The 21,643-nt window shown below is 43.3% G+C and overlaps 1 protein-coding gene across 11 annotated transcripts in view; it reads right to left on the bottom strand.

Annotated features, from left to right (window-relative positions):
* TIAM1 (TIAM Rac1 associated GEF 1) overlaps positions 1-21,643 on the bottom strand; it is a 358,647-nt gene that overhangs the window by 168,846 nt on the left and 168,158 nt on the right. For 7 of the 11 annotated variants that reach the window (XM_087418160.1, XM_087418157.1, XM_087418165.1 and 4 more), the window contains one exon: positions 15,962-16,135. The exons of 3 other annotated variants lie outside the window; for them this stretch is intronic. In XM_087418160.1, the coding sequence (XP_087274286.1) occupies positions 15,962-16,007 (46 nt within the window). In that variant the 5' untranslated portion in view covers positions 16,008-16,135. Of the gene's footprint in view, positions 1-15,961; positions 16,136-21,365; positions 21,429-21,643 lie in introns of those variants that run through there. One more of the 11 variants, XM_087418161.1, reaches the window with a different exon arrangement.

The following is a 21,643-nucleotide window of genomic DNA, read 5'->3' as shown; positions in this document are numbered from 1 at the left end:
GGGAATGACCTACGCATGCCTAGCTCAAGCCTCTCTCTTCTCCCACTCTTTGGGATCTTCAGGCCCACAGAGAACCCAAGGTCTGATCTGCTCTAGATCATGTGGTAGGTAATTTCAGAAGGTATTTTAGTACGGAGGAAGCCTACTATTGTCCAGTGCTAGGTCTGCATAGTTGGGCGAATCTATCTAACTCTTCCAATCAGGGACATTCGAGAATCTTACTGTTGCTGTACTTATAAGCCACAACTTCCAATCCTACATCTATCAATAAAAGAGCTGATCTTTTGGTCTTCATCTACTGACTCCTCTGTCTCTCCCAGTTGGTCCAGAACTTGCACAGGGAAAAGAACTCAAATCCCAATCAGCTCCATCCTCTCCATATTCTGGATTTCAAGTGGGTTGACAGCACTTTTTAAATACTGTGCTTGACTCGGCTGTTACTTTCCAATTTTAGGAAAGACTACAGGTGCCTACTTGATCAGACAACTATACCTATATATTCCCATTCTTAGGCAGCTCTCAGCCAGCAGAGAATTCCTGGACACCAAAACAGGTAACCACTGGCCCAGCTCAAGAGAGGATTTCAGAAAGAAGGTATTTTTCTTTAGGTTAATGCTCAGTCACAGAACCAATGGCAGAGTTGCAGGGTGGAGTTAAACAGGAACTTGGGCAGTTACAGCTCCCAGGTCTTTACAGAGAGAGCATTGCATTCTATTGTTCAAAGTCAATTTCCAGAATAACAAATACACAAGTGTGAGTATTTTGATACACCCCCTAAGGCTTTAAGTTCAGGATGAACTATCAATGGGTTAGTAGGCGGTCAAGAGACGCGACTCTACAGAGACAGAATAACTATCCAAGAACCCAAAACCAATGTTCTTGTTCCTACTTAGATTCTCTATTCCCAACTCTGATTAGCAAAACCTGCCAATTTTGTCATGGTACATCCAACAAAATTTAATATTTGGGAAATAAATCTTCTAGGCTCTGAGACTGGGAGAAAAGAGTTTGTATATAAATCTCCTTGACATTATTTTATCATTATCTTTACAATGTTACTAGAAAGAAAAAATCTGATTCAGCCTGGTTTCTCAGTCAGAACGTTTCCTCTGTGTCTTGACATCACAAGATGGCGCCCGAGGTTTGACTCAAACTTTTTGTCTCTCTAAAGCCTCAGTTTCTACTCATGCAACTTTGCATCATTACGTCAGCATAAATATGATAAGAATTTTTTTTGGAGCTCTAAATTCTGCTGCTCTATATGCTAAGTGCTCAAAGTCAACATAAGTAAATCATCTTTGACAGGATGAATTGATAAATAATAATACAAGCTCAAGAGTACTTCAAGTGGTGTACAAGTATCTGTTCGAGTCCCTGTTTTCAATTCTTTGGGGCATAGACCTAGGAGTGGAATTGCTGGGTTATATGGTAATTTTATGTTTAACATTTTGAGGAACGACCAAATTGTTTTCCACAGCAGCAGCACCATTTTACATTCCCAAAAGCAATGTACAAGGGTTCCAGATTCTCCACATGCTCACCAACACTTGTTATTTTCCTTTTTTTTTTTTTAATACAGCTATTCTAGCGGGTATGAAGTGGTATCTCACTGTGGTTTTGATTTGCATTTCCCTAATGACTAAGGATGTTGAGCATCTTTTCATGCACTTACTGGCTATTTGTATATCTTCTCTGGAGAAATGTCTCTTTGCCTATTTTTTTAATTTGGTTGGTTTTTGTTGTTGTTGTTGAGTTGCATGACCAATGTTCATAGCAGCACTATTCACAATCGCCAAAAGGTGGAAACATAAGTGTCCATTGACAGATGAATAAATAAACAAAATGTAGTATGTATATATAATGAAATATTATTGAGTCAAAAAAAGGAATGAATTTCTGATACATGCCACAACATGATGAATGAACCTTGAAAATATGATGCTAAGTGAAATAAGCCAGTCACAAAAGGACAAATATTGTATGATTCTACATACGTGAGGACCTGCCTGTCTGGAATAGGCAAAGTCATAGAGACAGAGTGTAGAATAGAAGTTTGGGGGTAGAGGAGGGTGTTATTGCTTAATGGCACAGAGTTTCTGTTTGGGATGATGAAAAAGTTCTGGAAACAGACAGTGGTAATGGTTGCATAACATCACGAATGTACTTAATTCCGCTGAATTGTTCACTTAAAAATGTTTAAGATGGTAAATTTTATGTCATTATGTATTTTACCACAAAAAAAAAAAAGCAGTCAATTTTGTTCGCTTTATACTTCCAACTATAATTTGTCAAGAAAAATATCCACGACATAAAGAAATGGTGGCTTTGAGCAAGAGTGGTTGAGTCAGGGGACCTTGAGACAGACGCGAACAGGAAATGGCATTCAGGTTACGTGGTATCAGGCTCACATGACATGTCCAGCTCTACACTGATCTATGTGCTGTGGTGGGCGAATCCTTCAACTGCTCTGAGCCTCCTTAGTGATGGGATCAAAAAAGGGGGAGAATGACCTCAGAGGGTTACTGTAGGGATACAGGAAGTTACCCACCTGAAATGCTCAATGCAAGGCCACGCCAAAGGAAACACTCGGGAAGTTTAGCTGGCCTGCACCCCTTCCTAAGACTGCAGGCTTTTCCACATGATTTGAGCTCAGTCTAGACACTGCCCTTTTAGAGTGTGTTATTCTCTAGGCTCTTCTATGTTTTTTAAATATTTCATGATAGAATTTTAAAAGCAAGTAAAAACTGCTCCTTACATAACACACGAGAAACCAAATTGATGGAATTAAGTGAAAGGAAAACATTAACCTTCCCTGACAGCCTTCAAAAACCAACTCAGCAGAGGAGGAAAAAAAGAAGAAAAAAAGGAAATAAGCTAAAGGTTAATAGCGGGACCTCTGGAGGCAGGCTAAGGGGTAGTTTGTCCTCTTTTTGCTTATCTATACGTTCTTTTTTTTTTTTCCAGTGAATGTGCATGATCATTTTAAAATATTACATACAAAAGAGAAAGAAAAGCCTAGCTCAGAGTTCAACTTCTCTCAAGTCTTCCTTGCTCTTTCTTCCCCTCCCCCACCAGAGTCCGTCCCTCCGGCTCTGTGTATTCTATCTCGCTCATCATGATACAGAGGATGATTCTAGCTCAATTTACTGAAGATGTGCTTGTGCTGGGCACTCCTCTAAGTCCTTACACTCGTTACTCCGCTGACTCCTCACAACAGCTCTATGAGGTGGGTACCATCATCCCCCATCTTACAGGGGAAGGAATGGAAGCCCCAAGAATGACAGTCATTTGCCCACAGTCACTTCAGGCATCTGTGTGACAAAGCCGGTTTCACACCCAGGCAATATGGCTCCTGAACCCTCACTCTCAGCCTCAATACTCTGCCCTCTCCTAGATATATTTCTATTGTTGTCATTGCCATTCTCTTTGTCACTATGCATTGACTTTCCTGTCACCTATGCCACACTGTGAGACAGGAGCTGCATCCTACGAATCTCCACCTGGAACATCCATCTGATACTCAGTTCTCTAGTCCAGCCACTGAATTGAGTTGCTGTTCAATGTCATGCCCCACACCAAATGACTCTGGCTCTCACTGCAGACGGATTGGCTGTGCATATGAACACTCTGATCTCAGTGGCAGCCAGATCCTTAACTCCCCTCCCACAGGTTAGCAGCTGAATTCTACATCTTATGAATCACATGACCATAACATTCTCTCATTTGGTTTTTGTTCTCTTCCACTTTTTAAATCAATGCCCTCATTTACCAGGAATGGACTCAAGCAGCTTCTTCTGGAGAAACACATGGCTCTCTCCTGCCTTTCTGCTGTCTCAACTCACTTGGGAGACTTTCTAGAGTGAGAGGGTTAAGGTAAAGGGGATGTCTCAGGCCCCTAAAGGAGAATTACCCATGACCCATTTGGGAGAGAGCAGAAATTGAAAAAGGAATCCTACCTATCTGCATACGAAACCAAAAAGAAGGAAAGAAAACCAAACAGCCTTACCTGTCAACTTCACCATCCCTCAGTCCACACCATGAGATTCCAGATAATCCATAATAAACCATAAGAACACATGAACTAGAAAGAAAGAAGTCCTCTGAAATGATAACACTGGGAAGTTAGGGCCAGTCCCTATATCCCAGGGTATTCCCCACCCCCTGCAGACGTGCATCAGAATGCACTTCCCACCAGGTAATACTTGCCAAGTATTTAAGATGCTAGATGAAAGACATTCGTATAATGCAAAATGCCTGTTACTGTGTTGGGCCCAGAGGCTGTCCTTCTCAGTTCTTTGCAGTGGTGATTAAAGCCATCGCCTTCCATCCCTTCCCTACCTTCCAGGGACGTGAGGTTTAATTAATGTTCACTTGGGGTTTTAAGATCCCTAGATGAAAAGGGGACCAGATGTGAAAGTTATTATTATTCTGTTCAAAGTACACTGGTAAACTAACATCTGTGGATAAGTTTAACATACACCACTTAAACGGGCTAATAAGGGTCAAACACCAAAAAATTCACGTTTGGATTTTTGAAAGGCCCAGAGACCAGCCAGCTGTGTGCAGGCCATGATTTAGGTGGTCCCAGTGGGAAGGTAACACACATGACAAATGGTGTACTTTTTTCAGAACTAAAACTCCAGATGAGCAGCCTGAACCAAAAAGGGGCGTGTGTAATGGAAAGGAGAGTCGACTCTGATTGCAGGCAAGAAAAGGCTCTCAGAGGCAAAATAAAGCTAAGTGCAAGGAGAAGGATTTTTCTGGTTTTTTGTTTGTTTGTTTTTGAGAAGGATTAGCCCTGAGCTAAAATCTATTGCCAATCCTCTTTTTTGCTGAGGAAGATTGGCTCTGGGCTAACATCCGTGCCCATCTTCCTCTACTTTATATGGGACGCCGCCATAGCATGGCTTTGATAATCAGTGCATAGGTCTGCACCCGGGATCTGAACCTGCAAACCCCAGGCCGCCGAAGCAGAGTGTGTGAATTTAACCGCTATGCCACGGGGCCAGCCTGGATTTTTCTGTTTTGAAGGTAAATGAAACATCAAGCTGCAGAGAACCCTGAATTATCTTCGAGCACTTTTCAGGCACTCTTGAACTCATTATAGAACTCATCAGCGAACTATCCTTGCATGATGAAAGTCCTTTTTCTCTCTAACCATAAAGAAAGAGATTTGTGCCTAGAGAAGTTGAAAAATACTTATTAATAAAGCCCCAAGAGCACCAGTGGGATGGGGGCTGTGTGAGCAATAACAAAATCTAACCACTGCTCAGACACAAGGATTACTAGCCACAAGGGTCAAAATGGGAAGGCAGCCCAGCCTACTCTCCATACTGCAGTCATTGAGATCCTATTAAAACCTAAGTCAGAGCATGTCTCCCACACACAATCCTCCAAAGTTTCCCATCCCACCAACAGTCCTGCCGGCTCCTCCCCTGACCATACTCCTACTGTCCTCACCCGCTGACTCGCCCCTCTTGCTCTCTCCAGCCAAGCCCCAGTGGCCTCCATGCTACTTCTCCAACACGCCAGGCCCGACCTTCTGCTCTGTACCTAGATCGCTCCCCGTCTATTAGCGAAAGATCTCACTCCCTCAACCCTTTGCCATCTTTGCTCCAATGTCACTAGGCAGTGGAGCCTTCCTAATCCCCCTATTCAAAAGTTCAAACTCCCAGCACTTCCTAGCTCCCTTCCTTGCTTCATCATCCTCCACGGCAATGATCCCCTGCCAATATACTCCATGTTTTAACTACTTGGTCATGGTCTATTTTCCTCCTCCAGAATGTCAGTTACATGTGTGCAGAGATTCTTCTGGGTCTTCTTCACTACTGTGCCACCAGTCCTGAAAGGGAGCATGGCACAAAGTGAAGTGCTCAGTAAATATTCGTCAAAGACATGAATAATGACTTCAAAAAAGTGAGACAACCTTGGGGCCAGCTGCTTGGCGTAGTGGTTAAGTTTGGCGTGCTCTGCTTCGGCGGCCTGGGTTTGCAGGTTCAGATCCCGGGCATGGACCTACGACACCACTCATCAGCCATGCTGAGGCAGCAGCCCACATACAAAATAGAGGAAGACTGGCACAGGTGTTAGCTCAGGGCTAATCTTCCTCAAGCAAAAAAAGAGGAAGAACAGCAACAGATGTTAGCTCAGCGCCAGTCTTCCACACCAAAAAAAAAAAGTAAGACAACCTTTTGCAAAGAGAAACTTTGTGGTAAGCTTCTAGAAAAATCTTTCTAATTGCTCAGTTCTGTGTTAATGTGCCCTGTGCACGTAGCTCCCCTGGCAACTCCTCATGGGAAAGGTGACAGGATCAAGGCAGAATCTAACCATTTCTGGTCCCCAGGTCATAGTACTTTCAAATACTATCGAAGCCCAACTCCTTCAAAGGCAGGGAAGTCTGGCTAACATGGAATCTACCAAAGGAACCAGTTCACCAAAAACTGCATCCTTATTATCAACAGCACTATGTGGTACATGATCAGAAGAAAGAAAATAGGAACTTGAAACCAATCTTTTCACAGCTATGAAGCTGCCAGGGAAAATCCCCATTCTCATAATATCCCAGTTCTCTGAATATCAGTCTCGTGTTTGATAAGGGATTCCCCACACTGTCTACCACCTGCTGCCCAAGCAAAGGGGCTGCAAAGGACTTTGACATGTAATATAGATCAAGAGACATTTTACTGGGTACTGTGAAGAGAATTCACAGCTGTTACCTCAACTTTGGCTTGTATGTTGTTGTTTTTAAGTAGATTTTATTTTACAGAGCAGTTTAAGGTTCACAGCAAAACTGAGCAGAAAGTACAGAGTTCTCATATGTCTCCTGCCCCCACACACATATCAACATCCCCCACAGAGTGGTACATTTGTTACAATCCATGAACCTACAATGACACATTATCACCCAAAATCCACAGTTCTACATTAGGGGTCACACTAGGTGTTGTACATTCTATAGGTTTTAACAAATGTATAATAACATATATCCACCATCATAATTATCATACAGAATAGTTTCACTGCCCCTAAAATCCTGTGTTCCTCTTATTCATCCCTGCATCCTCTCCCCAGGCTCCTGGAAACCACTGATTCTTTTACCGTCTCCATAGTTTTGCCTTTTCCAGAATGTCATATCATTGGAAACATACAGTATGTAGCTTTTTTAGATTGGCTTCTTTCACTTAGTAATATGCAATCAAGTTTCCTCCATCTCTTCATGGCTTGATAGCTCGTTTCTTTTTAGCACTGAGTAATATTCCATTGTATGGATGTACCATAATTTACTTATCCCTTCATCTAGTGAAGGACATCTTGGTTGCTTCTAAGTTTTGGCAATGACGAATAAAGCTGCTATAGACATCCATGTGCAGATTTTTGTGTGAATGTTACTCCCTACCATCTTAGGGAGTAAAAATACACAGAGAAAGAAATGTAAAGCACAACCTTAGTGCGCTGACGACAAAACAGGCTTCATACTCTCAAGCAAAGTCCCTCATTCTAAGAACATTTTTGAGAAATTAAATTTGTCAAAGAAGTCTGGTTTTAGTTTCATACACACATGAATCCATTTCCAACACTATGGTTTTTCAAGCACTTCAAACGAATTTACAAACTCTGAAATGTAAAATACATTTTGAAAATTTTCTTTAGTCCCTATTAATAAAACCCATTTTTTCCACTGGTACCACTAGCCCGTAAGTTCCATCAAGAGATCCACCACATCTGCCATATCCAGGCCTGAACTCCATTAAGTCTGGAGCTGAGGGCAGCACATAGCAGGTGCTAAAAAAATTGCTGACTGATAAAAGCATTTTGAACATTCAACCAATATTCAACTAAGACTATGACAAATTTTAAAACAAAGATTCATAAAAGTCTCTGGACACAGGTATAGAAATGAATTAGGCAAGCATGCATCCATTCAACCAATTATGTCAAAATCCACATACTGATTATTATACAAAAGCCAGAGAAATGTGGGCATCTCAAGTGAGATAGATCCATCTCTCAGAAAAGGAGAGCTCACGGCATCAAAACACTGCAGCCCTCAGGTTCCAACTGCTCAAGGACCATCAGCCACAGCATCTCTCAGAGGAAACGTGAGGAAAGACGATGTTCAAGAGCCCCAACGTGTTTTAAGATATGATACACCAGAAGAAACCATTTTGCAAAGATTTCTAAAATCAAAATTCATCCTCAACAATTTCTAACATCAAAATTCATTCCTAGTATGGAAGACCCCACACTTCCATACTACTCAGGACTGGGAATCCCCAGCTGCACCACATACCAGTTTCAAAAACTCAAATCAAATCACAAGGTGTTTTAGAAGGCCTTCCATCTTACATCTGTAAACGCAGACATTTACAAAATGTCTGTACTCAAGCCTGACATCTTGTTGATGAATTTCCCACATCTTGTACTTACCCCATTCAAAGTATTCCTGGGCATTCACACTCAGTCCCATTTGGAGTTAAAAGAAGACCAGAGAGGAGGCCAGGTGGATAAATAGGCAGGGGTCACCTGAACAGAGGTTCTTACTTGGAGGATTTCAAATTATAGAAATAAGAGGAAGGCAATCCTAGTTTAAATGCTAACTTGACGTGCTCTTGAGAAGAGGGAAATATTTAACATTCAGATCTGCTTTTTCCTCTCTTTTAACTATAGTCTCAATGAAAAATCGTGTATAATGTATCCAATTACTGAGAAAAAAGCAAGTAGGCACTCCCATGTTCCCTTTATCCATCTAGCAACAAAATGGTGTGTTCTCCCATTTTGTTTAATTTCTCTACTGCTGAAAATTACTTCCAGATCGTAACTCTTCTTCTTTAGTTTCCATTTTCATCCTCCTAAACCCCCTACTCCTGGAGTAAAGAGGAAAGAAAGAAAAGAAAACACAACCAGAAGTTAACATGATATTTTAAATATAACACCAAAAATATAAAATCCAGCCACAGCACCTGGGTCTAAAACAACATGTTTAAATAAATAATGCAGGGCCGGCCCCGTGGCTTGGTGGTTAAGTGAGCGCGCTCCACTGCTGGCGACCCGGGTTCGGATCCCGGGCTCGCACCGACGTGCTGCTTCTCCGGCCATGCTGAGGCCGCGTCCCACATACAGCAACTAGAAGGATGTGCAGCTGTGACACGCGGCTATCTACTGGGGCTTTGGGGGGAAAAAATAAATAAATAAAATCTTTAAAAAAATAAATAAATAAATAATGCAGCAATAGCAAGCTACGAGTTGAGTCTTGATGCACAATATCCCTGCTACAGGCTTTGACTACCACAAAGAGAGAAACTTCTGTACATCACAAGGACCCTGAGGATATAATTCGCTGCCCTGAGTAATTCTCTCACCTAAAGTTAAAGAGTAAGAAAGAGTTCAAATCCAGAAAACTTGGGTCTCTTGATGTCTAATGCAGTGTCTTCCCTCCTTCATATTTTATTAAATAAACAGTATCTGGCAAATAATGATAATCATCTTATTTAAACACAAATGACCAAGCTTACTATAAATACCCTCCCATCACCTAATTAAAAAAGAAAAATGACCATTCACCAAAAGAAATGGCTGTGCCCTAGCAGGAGACCATTTCTAGCTATATCAATACTGACACTGGAACCACCCAGAGAAACCCTTCGAACCACCACCAAGGAATTGAGTAATAAAACTCCCACTCACATTCACACTATTTATGTGATAATTAAAATCACCCTCCAAGGACCTAGAAAAAAGTCAGTTGATTAGATCTTTTCATGAATAAAACGGCCCATCGGGCATCCACACAACCTAGATTCCTCCAAACAATGAAAAGAGTAATGCAGAAATAACGAAGTTTCCACATTAGTTGTTTGCCCCTTACTCTTAAAAATAAATAAATACTGTAGATGCACTGATTGTTCTAGCAACCCAGGAAAATCAGAAATGGGAAGAACCACAGAGGCTCGAGTAGTTAGGAGTACCAGCTGCCCGGGTGTCTACGTGGGCACTAGCTGTGCACTGGATGTGCCATCTTTACTTCTCTCTGCCTCAGTTTCCTCAGTTGTAAAGCTGGGATGCTAATAGCTCATTGGGTTAATAGAAAGATTAAATGTGTTAATACACGTTAAGCCTTTAAAACAGTGCCAGGCAGAGAGTAAGCTCTTAATAAGCAATAGAAATTAGCAACAGGGCCGGCCCCGTGGCTTAGCGGTTGGGTGCATGCGCTCCAATGCAGGTGGCCCAGGTTCGGATCCCGGGTGCGCACAGACGCACTGCTTCTCTGGCCACGCTGAGGCCGCGTCCCACATACAGCAACTAGAAGAATGTGCAACTATGACATACAACTATCTACTGGGTCTTTGGGGGAAAAATAAATAAATAAATAAAATTAGAAATTAGCAACAGTATTAGTGTTAATAATTTTCCCCATCATTCCACCATTCCACTGTAGAATGGCAAATGTCCTGACCCTACCAAACTTCTAGATGATACCTCTCATTTGGTCCCCTCTTAACTTTCCCATGGCATTATCTTTTCTTCCCTTCTGTACTGTGAGCTCCTTGAGGGAGTGTGAGCTGTGCATCACACCTCATTGAATCCTCCCAGGACACCTCCAAGGACGATGCCCACAGCTACTCAATGAATGACTTGTCGAAAAAATAAATAAATGAACTAACCACCCTCCCCCCTCTCAGTCCATATGAAGCCTAGTAACTAGATGCCACTCTGTTAACTTGAATACATTACCTTTAATTTGGTTTGTTGAGACTTCCGTAAAAGCAAAGAAAAATAAATAGCAACAGTTATTACCCAGAGGCTAGAATAGGAAAAGCTTTCAATCAACCTTTGTGGCTTCTGCGTTTTCCACTTTGATTGAACTCCACGCTTGGTTTGCATGTAGGCAACTGCAATTACCTCCAGTGGACCCTCTAAAGCTAAAACCATGAAAAAATCATGTGATTGTCACATACTGTCAACTCTTGATTTTTCTTTCAGGCATGATTCTGCTGCCTTATGCCCTCCCTGTCTGGGTGTTCTTCGTTACTGGATTTCCTATTTCCATCAAAGCCTTCAGTTCCCATTACACAGACTGATGCTGTTCGACCAGCAGAGTCCCACTGATAAGGGCCCCAGTGCTTTATCTTGACTCTCCTGGGACTTCAGGTACTTTCACCTGAGCTCCAGCAAAGATAACCCAGGCCTCTGGAATGAATTTTTTTCTAGCTCTGCAAGTAATTATCCGCCACCTCATCACTCTCTTCACCACCCTAGCCCCTCCACAGTCCATTCACATTCTCATAACAGAACTCAACTCTGTGGAGCATCAATTAGGGGCAGAGACAAAGGGCTGCGCTTTGAGCCAACTGGCTTCTTCCCAAACTAAACACACTTATGTAAACCTGACTCCATTACTGGCCCAGCCTGCATACGTACCAGGGCACCCAGCTTTTCCAGAGTTAAGCTTTTGTTTACCCACTGTCAAGTGGGTATTTCCCAGTCAGCCTCTCCTCCCTCGGGGACTGGCTGCAACCACCCCTACCCCCCACCCAGGCAACCAAATGTGACATCAAAGGAGACCCTGGAGTGGCCATCTGTCCCTGCCATGCCAATGTTTATGCAATGTGGGCAGGAGAGGGACAGGACAGTGAAAGGATCCAGGCCATCCTGCTTCATGAGACCCAAGGCACCAACATCCTGGCTGTATGTGCTACAGAACAAGACAGAGACAGGAAAGTCCTCACTCCAGCTGGAGAGCCTCCTTCTTCTTAAAAAGAAGGATAAAACTATTTAACTTTACTGAGGGTGTTCAAAGAACGGGCTTGATATGTTTCACCTGTGGCATCTAAAAATAAAGTCAGATGTGTAATGTTGCAGTTTTTCAAATATTACACACCCCACCCCCGAAAAGTCCTGCCTAAACATGGTATTTCAGGCAATACTGACTTTACCAAAGTCATGAAAGGTCATGTGCTAAGGAGAATTGGCTAAAGTAGAAAAGGTATAGATCAGAAACGAACCCAGGAGTCTCAGAATTCTAGAGTCGACATGACCATTAGAATCATCGTCTAAATGTTTACCTCTGTTTATATCTGGAACGGAAGGTCAAGATGCATGGGAATGGTCATGGGTTTAGAAGTCAGATAAAACACAGTTCAAATCCAGGGTCCCCACCATGGTGTGATTTCAGTGAAGTTACATGGGTTCCATCAGCTGGACTTGAAGAGAAAAATAGCACATCCCACGGTGGTTGTGAGGTTCACCCATGTACTCTGTTAGAAAGCACCTTAGCAGAATGCCAGGCACACAGTAAGTGCTCAAGGTGTGTGGTCTCTTTTCCTTTGCATCTTCAGTTGCAGCCTAGCCCTCTTTCCCGGACCTTATAGTAGGGGCACACCCAGGAGGCAGAGTGTGTCCGATTTGGCCAAAGAGGAGTGGTCACTGTGGACTGTTTGGCTGGCCATCAGCTAAAATTTAACACCCTAACTCTGTCAAGGGACACCTCTGTTATCCTTCAAACAGGGGGAAAAAAGACACTTGACATGTTTCACCTACCATTTGTATGAAGTTTGTCAAACCACGTCCCAAGTATTGGAAGAGAATCCACATTATTCATCCCATAAATCTGCTTAAATTCCCCCAGGGGGAAGATGGCTAGCCGCAGTGCTTGAAGCCAAGAGCTGACACAATCACTCTATGATTCACCTTGAACAGCTGCAGTGTGAAAACGCACACACGGGCTCACATAAAAATGGGCTAACATTTTTTAGATTTGCCCCTCGCTTATTTTTTTTTCAATTTTGTTCTTTGACCTCATTATTTCCCTTCATTCACAGAACCTGGAAACAACCCTGGCATTTCTTTGGACGGCTGTGACCAGGTTTTGATTAAGCCCAAAAGAATCAAATCACCAAACATTTATAATGTGGTTCAAGGCAAACAGTCGCAGCTCTCAAAGATTCACAGTCCGGCTGCAGGGAGAGAAGATGTGGAAGGCAACATCTAACAAATAATACTGGTGCTGAGGGGGAAAAATGACAGTGGGCTGGGATGGACTGGAAAGGCAGCAAGGAGGAGGCAGGCTTGAGTTGATCTGAAGGAGAGCTGGTGGAAGGTCATTCCAGGGGGCAACTGAGTAGACAAACGCTCAGAGACAGGCTGACCGGGGAACAGTGCTGAGGTCAGCTGGGCCATTCAGCCACTCATTAAGCAAGTTCCTAAAGAACACCCCATAGCAGTCACTATGATTCACGCTGAGGCACATATACAAAAGACGAGCAGCTCTGCCTTGGAGAAACACATGGGAGCAGTCTGGTTAAGAGCAGATGTGGAGTCAGCTGACCGGGGTTCAAATCCTAGCTCCCACTTTCCAACTCTGTGGCTTTGAACAAGTTATGCCAGAGATAAGAATTCGTGTTTTATTTATTAGCAAGCATTTCCAGAGAAAACCAGTTGGAGAGTGAGAAAAGAGAGCCACAAGGGCTCTCTGGAGACAGGACAGAGGAACCCTCAGAGGTGTTCTGAAATAGGCACGCCTTCCTAATGGTTACCTCTGGCTAAGGACTGCCCTGGGGGTGCAGGGATTCCTTGGTCAAAGGGGATCAACCCCTGAAGGCAGCCATCCAACAAAGAGAAGAGGTGGCAGGCTCCAAGGGAGGAAAAGCACAGAGGAGGAGCTAATATGGCAAAAGGTAAAGTGGATCCGAAGGGATGGGACAGAGCACGGACAGCGTGTGCTACAAAGGGTTAATTGTTGTTTTTATTATTGTTGTAGTATTACCATTTATATTATTTTTACCCCTCAAAAAAAGCAAATAACCCAATTATGATAACACAATGTGATGTAAATGCTGAAAGAGAGGTCTCCAGGCTGCTGTGTACATGCAGAGAAAGGAGTGGCTAAGGCCGTAGGTCTGGATTCAGGCCTAAGGAGCAACAGGTAAGACTGGAGGAACAAGTCAGAGCAAGACCCGCAAAGCAGGGCCTGGAATGCTGGCTGGGAAACTAAAAATTGCAAGGCTCAGGCGGAACACAAAATCGTGCAGCCGCTACAGAAAAGTGTGGAGATTCCTCAAAAAATCAAAAATAGAACTACCATATGATCCAGCAATCCCACTTCTGAGTATTTTTCATTCGGAAGAAATGAAAACAAGATCTCAAAGAGATATTAGCAATCCCATGTTCATTGCAGCATTATTCACAGTAGCCAAAATGCGGAAACCACCTAAACATCTGTCAATGGAGGAATGGGAAAAAAATGTGGTATATACAATGGAATATTATTCAGCCTTACAAAAGAAGGAAATTCTGCCATACATGACAACATGGATGAACTTTGAGAACAGTATGCCATGTGAAATAAGCCAGTCAGAGAAGGACAAATGTGGCATGATTCCACTTATACGAGGTATCTAAAATACAGTCAGGCACCACATAACAACATTTCAGTCAACAATGGACCACATATGCAATGGTGGTCCCACAGGATTAGTACCATATAGCCTAGGTGTGTCATAGGCTATACCATCTAGGTTTGTGTAAATACTCTCTATGATGTTTACACAATGAAGTTGCCTAATTATGCACTTCTCAGAACATATCCCTGTCTTTAAGCAACGCATGACAGTAGTCAAATTCATGGAAGCAAAAAATAGAAGTGTGGTTGGCAGGGGGTGGAGGGAGGGGCAAATGGGTATAAATTTCCATTATGCCAGATGAATAAGTTCTACAGATCTGCTGTAAAATATTGTACCTAAGGTTAACAATACTGTATTGTACATTTTAGCATCTGTTAAGTGGGTAGATCTCATGTTAAGTGTTCTTACTACAACACAATTTTTTTTAAAAAATTGCACAGATCATGCTTTTCAGGGAGCATTTGTGATTCTGGTTCTCCATCAAGTCTCATATTTTGTTCAAATTCTGGACCAACCATCACATTATCAAAACCTGGTAAATGTTCAATAACCTGGCATTATGTTACCTAACAAGGCTTGGGTGAGTTTGTTCACAGCAGGAAGGCAAACTGGAAAAGACCCACAGCAACTCTGTATGGTTATAAAGCCCCGCTTGGTCTAAATCATTCTTCCCCTGTGAATGGGGATTGCCACTGTGCCCACTCGGAAGAGGTAAACTGAAGTGCACACAGCTCTTTTTGTTGGACTTCCCTAGAAGAGTCTCGTGCCACACACAGGAGGTAGGAAAGGTCTTTACAGCATATTCCTTCTCTCGGGGTGAATGTGAATGTGGCACGTTCACCACTTGATCCTTTCAGTGGAAAGCTCCATGCCCATCATGCTATAAAGACATCAATTTGAGCATAGCAGTGAGGCCCGTGTGAAATATTCCACTTTATCCAAACCCACTTTGCAGTTTAGATGAAGGCTCATCCTCTGTTAAAAGTAACATGATCTCATGTCCAACAGTCCCAGAAAAAGCCCATTCTGATACCAAGTTTCCCCTGCTGCAAGCCAAATCAATTCTTTCTTCCCCTTTCCTGGTACCATGAGGGCAGGCAAGAGAGAAGCCAGGAAGACACAGGAAGGAAGATTACCCTGTGAAGTCTCCAAAGCAGTTTAATCTGAGAATCAACAGGAATCTTTTTTCCTTGTGACTCAAGGCGTAAGGAATCACTGCAAATCAGTGGTCGTTCACAAGGAGTAGACCCAGCTCACGGGTGCCCCTGACGTGGGGTGCAGCATGACACCCACTTTATCAAGCCTGAAAGATTGGCTTGTCCATAGGAATGACCCAACAAGAACGGGATCCTAAGCATCAGAAGGTTCCCAGGAAATCAATTTCAAAGCCTCAGATTGCCAGTGGGGAGAATGGGCAACCCATCTTCCCACCAAAACAATAGTCCCAAATAATGAACTTCCTATTGTCCCACAACAGGAGGATTTGGAGAGGATCCTAAGAAAATAACAACTTTAAAAGCTTGAATCCTCATTTCCCAGTCTTCTGCAAATGCCCCACTTACCCCATGCCAAACAGAAGAGGCTTCTCAAGATCTCCAAAGGTGCCATCCGCCGCGGCTGCTCACATCCTAGGTGAGAGACTAGGATTCAGAGCACCACACCCCATGGTACCAACCCTCCTCCTCCTCCTGGCTTTCGGGTCTAGAAAGGTGGGTCTCAGTCCACAGTGGCTCTACCTACAAGAGCAGACATAGGAACATCATGGGTTTTGTGGTCATCTTTTTTTGTGTGTGTGTGAGGAAGATCAGCCCTGAGCTAACATCCATGCCAATCTTCCTCTTTTTGCTGAGGAAGACTGGCTCTGAGCTAACATCTATTGCCAATCCTCCTCCTTTTTTTCCCTTTTTCCCCCCAAAGCCCCAGTAGATAGTTGTACGTCATAGTTGCACATCCTTCTAGTTGCTGTATGTGGGACGCGGCCTCAGCATGGCCAGAGAAGCGGTGCGTCGGTGCGCGCCCAGGATCCGAACCCTGGCCGCCAGTAGCAGAGCGCGCGCACTTAACCACTAAGCCACGGGGCTGGCCCCTGTGCTCATCTTTTATATACCTCTAGAGGTTGCAAGATTATCCTCTGAAACATTAACAAAGTAACATAGGAAAAGTACTTCACATGTTGTAGACAATAAATTATTATTTGATATGAGTATTTTAATAAGCAATTAGTATTTTAATAATCAAAGAAGCATTTACCAGGCCCTTATTCAACTATGGCTTTGTAGAAAGCTCATTGGCCGCAGTTATTCTTTTTTTTTTTTTTTTTTTTTTGCTGAGGAATATTCGCCCTGAGCTAACATCTGTGCCAATCTTCCTCTATTTTGTATGTGGGTTGCCGCCACAGCATGGCCATCACGGAGTGGTGTAGGTCCATACCAGGGAACCAAACCTGGGCCACTGAAGCAAAGCGTACCAAACTTAACCACTAGGCCATGGAGCCAGCCCCAGTCATGGTTATTCTTGCCCACCAAAATCTCTTAATTGATGGAAGTCAGAATTCTCCAACATCAGAGCACACGATTCCAAGGTACCACATGAGGCTCTATGATTCACTGCAAGATCTCAAAAATCCACCCCTAACCATTAAACAAATAAACTTTCCAAAAGTGATGATCTCTCCTCCATAGGTGTTATCAATGAATGCCGTGTTAATACTTGTTTTCAAGCAACAGAATCAAAATAAACTGGAGAAGTGGTGCTGCAAAACACTTATGAAGACTGTACACCTTCTTTTCTCCACTCTCATAAAAACACCAAGTAGAACAAACAGCAGCACCAGTGCTGTTACTCAGCACACCAGGTCACAGCGGACAGGCCAGACCAAGGGCAGCTAGTCAATCCGTTGTCTTAGAAAATAACTCCACAGCTGAGCCGATTCACTACACAAAATGTAAACCAAGACTCACTCGGTGGGCAGAGCATGAGTTATGTCCGCACAGCCCTGCAGAGCCTTTTCCCAGCTCATAAGCCCTTCCCGTCCCCAGTTCAGCCCCTTGCAATACTCAGCACCTAAATAAATAGTAACTAATTATGCCCTATATTCCCCAGGACCTTTTCAATTGACAAGCCCCAGGGAGAACAAATGGCTTAAGGCTGGGCGACTTCAGTAATGCCGTATTCCTTTGTGGAGGAATATTAACCAGCCAACCTCCTCCGCCCTACGCTTTTCGTTTCCCTTCTTGCTTATGAGGTCAACCACAGCATGAAACAATCCACACTCCCCCCGCAAAGTACCGAGGAACCCCAAACGCTGGAAAAACAGTCTCGGAAAATGCAAGGGCAACACAAAACCAATATTGGTAATCATCAGCACCATTTCTCTCCCAGTTCAATTCTGGAGTAACTACATTTAACAAACCGCCTTCGTAGAAGCAACCTCACCAACTTACATCCCAGTCTCTGCCAAGTTTTGAGCTTTGCACCCATTTCATTTCTACTGTAAAGATGGCAAAAAAGGAAGAAAGGGAGGGAGGGAGGAAGGAAGGAAATAAGACCAGAGCAGGGAGACCCTCAAGGAGGTGAGATAAACTAAAGAAAAAAAAAATAATAATCCCAGGAAGGTGAGATAAAAATTGGAGGCGAAGGGGCCAGCCCAGTGGCGTAGTGGTTAAGCTCACCCGCTCTGCTTCGGCAGCCCAGGGTTCGCGGGTTCAGACCCCGGACACGGATCTATGCACCGCTCATCGATCCATACTGTGGCAGCATCCCACATACAAAATAGAGGAAGATGGGTGCAGATGTTAGCTCAGGGCTAATCTTCCTCGGCAAAAAGAGGAAGATTGGCAATGGATGTTACCTCAGGGCCAGTCTTCCTCACCCAAAAAATAAAAAATTAGAGGGGAAACATACACAGCCAGTTTACCACCAACCAACTAGGATAAAATGAAAACATGGAAACTGACCCTCGTAATCCCATCTACCCATAATGAAAAGAGAAAAAATGGGAGAAGTGGTTTTGTTTTATTCTATTGCAATAACCTTTGACACTTCTGGAAGGAAGGCACTGAGAGAAGCTGTGAGGTTAGAAGGATGACAAGAAAGGGTAGGAAGGGAAAACACTCAATGTACTACAATTTATTAAGTGCCTACTTTGTGCCAAACCACAAGGTAGGTCCCTTACATAAATACTCATGGAGAAATCTCACAACAGCCCCCCAAAGCAGTTTTCATTTCTTGCATCTCACAGCAGGGGAAATGCAAGCTCAGAGAGGTTAGGCAACTTTCCTGAGGCCACACAGCTAAAAGCAGCAGCGCAGGAATTCAAACCCAGCTCTTTCTGACTCCCAAGTTTTTATTCTTACACTGCCTCATACTCAGAAAGATTTTCTGGGAAAACTAAAATGCCAAGACCCGTGCATTAAATACGAACCAAAATGAAACTTTCTTCCTCAGTCATCACAGCAAATTTCCTCCGCCCTAGTACAAAGTAAGGCTGTATTGTCAAGCGGGTTGAAACACCTACAATTCACATTAAATTACCAGCAACTCTTATGTAAAATCTAGTTAGATGTTTCCAAAGCAATTTCACAGGGTGTGCCCCAGTGAATATACAAAACCCACCTTAGGACAATTTGATTCAATGTGTATGATATGCAAGAACACAAGGTATCTTTTAATAAAACTGAAAACCATTATGTCAAAGACATGAAGATAAATACATAATGTCTTCCTCCCTACTCCCAGGAGACTCAGCTACTTAGTTTTAAAGACTTAAAATCTTTTTTGACAGAGTTCCACAGGGCAGAATTTTTAAAATGCATGTAAACTTAAGACAAGAGGTACTGTTTGTATATGCTTCATTTAAAATACAATCAAAAACCAAAGCTGGTTCTTTCAAAAGACCAATAAAATTGATAATATATTAGCAAGAGTGATTATGAAAAAAAGAGAGAAAGACACAAATAACCAATACCAGGAATGAGAAAGGAAACATTTCTATAGACTATAGTCTATAAAAATTTTATAAAAGGATATTATGATTATGTGCAACTTTATACCAATAAATTTAAAAATTTACATGAAATGGGAAAATTCCTATAAAAAATACTAGTTACTAAAATAAGTTCATCTTAACGGTCCTATTTCTATTAAACAAATTGAATCTGCAATTAAAATAAAAATACAAACAGCCAGAGCGAAACCAGGTTATTTATGGGAGACATAAGGGGACCAAAAAAAATCATAATGACACAGAAATTGTAACTTTCTCTCAGACCTGCACAGGCATATAGTAGAATTAATCCAATTTCACATGTCTGCATGATGATATCCTCTAATAGTCCCATGTGACAATGTCTAAAAACCTTTATGAATAATATATTCCCCTTTCTCTGAGGATTATTGTTCCATAAACTCATGCACAAGGGTCTATTAGTCAGTTTCACCAGCATTATCACAAGATCCAACTCGGTTGTCTTTCCTGTTGAGTGAGTTGGGAAGGGTTTCTTGGGGGTGGGGGGAGTGGGCCACACGCCCCATGTCCGTATCAAGTTCATTTCTACCTGCCAAGTTCTTTCATGAGCCCACAATGAGCTAGAACACAGGGCTCTAGCAGTTGTCACAGCCTGGACCACACAATCTGCCTTTCTTCCCCGGGTGTGTCTGGTTTGGCTTAAAAGTAATTTCATTTTACTTCTGTATCGTTAACTTCAGGGAAGCTGGAGGGTGAAAGCAAACTGAATAATACTGAGGCCATGGCAACCTGTCCCGTGGCCCCCAAAGTTCAAGTGGAAGGTGCGCAGAGAAAGCCAGGCTGTTCCATTCCAGTGCTGAGAGAACGACAGGATGGGCTACTAACATCATCCTAATTGCACCCTCCCCAGAAGTGGGAGAAACACTTTTAAATGAAATTTGGTTTCCTGTAAATGCAGTAAGAGCCACACATTTCTTCACCTTCGTTTCTTGCCCTAGGAGTAAGACAATTCTCCAAAACTTCTTATGAAGGATTAGCTTACAAAACACACATACACCTAGCTCCCACTGCTCTGTACTAACCAGTTGATCAGATATGAAATAGGTGACACAGGTAATAGTTAACCCGAAAGCCTCCACCTGACCCCCATGCATCGCGCAAATACCACACATGCCAAATGAAAGCTCATTCAGGGGCTCGACATAAAACCTAAAAAATGTTTGCAAGAAAGCTTACCTTACAAGTCTAAGTGTGGCTTGCAATGATCCTAACTCCAGTGCCACCCTCCACCAAAACTTCCTCTCCCCAACCCACCAGAAATTGACTTAGGCAATCAATCTGAGGATAAACCAACTGCCATAAAAAAGACTACCCTTTTCCCCTAAAGTTCCAGATAAACAAATAACACCTCAATAGCCAGGAAGCCTTGAGCAGAACAAACTTAGACACAAAATTAATGAGAAGCCAGACACTTCCTATGCCTCGCTCCAGAACTCCCATCCAGGAGCCTATCGGGTGCCACAGCTTCTGAATATTCCTTCGGAAGTTTTTCTCATTGGAATCCCAAGCCTTTTATGGGGTTCACTTCCAAGGACATTGACCTGTAATTACTGAACGCGCAGCAGGACAGTCCGGGACAGGAGCATCTTTGGGGGGTAACATGATTCCCCAGTCTCCCTCCCGATCCGTATCCCGTAGGAGCCTGGGTTACAGAAGGCAAGAGGGGAAAGGTGAAGAGCTTTCAAAGCACGAACCCCTTTACCCTGGAGCCAGAACCCACATGGGCGGCGTCCCCGGGCAGCCTGGGCGCAGCGTGGAGACGCAGCTCGCTGATTCCGGGCGGGGGTCTCCGGGCGCACAGGTCCCCCCGCCGCAGCTGCAGAGTTGGGGGCTCTCATCTGGCTTCTCCTTACCCAGAGCCACCCTCGGCTGCTTGCCCTCTCCACCCTACACAAAGAAATTAGCCGGTGGAAAGAATCGGTTTTAAAATTCAAGCTCACCACCGCTGAGCGAGGCGCACATGCTTCTCCGTCTTGCTTCACATCTCTCAAACTTCCAGTAACAGAAATAAGGAAGCAGCAGCCTTTCCCCGGCTTCTGGCAGCGGGAGTGGGCGTAACTTGTGAAGTTTCATGCTATGATGAATCTGGTCATTTGGGTGTGTTGGAGCGGGTTTGTCGCTCCTCCCCACCCCCGTGCCTCCCTCTTCTCCGCCCCCTTCTCCAATTTAATTCTTCCCTTTGGCATTCGCAACGCCAAGAACTCAGGCTGGCTGTCAT

The sequence above is a fragment of the Ceratotherium simum genome, chromosome 27, assembly GCF_057802395.1.
Source record: "Ceratotherium simum simum isolate JZ-2026a chromosome 27, ASM5780239v1, whole genome shotgun sequence".
Taxonomy (NCBI): domain Eukaryota; kingdom Metazoa; phylum Chordata; class Mammalia; order Perissodactyla; family Rhinocerotidae; genus Ceratotherium; species Ceratotherium simum.
This window is presented reverse-complemented; position numbering and strand designations above follow the sequence as displayed.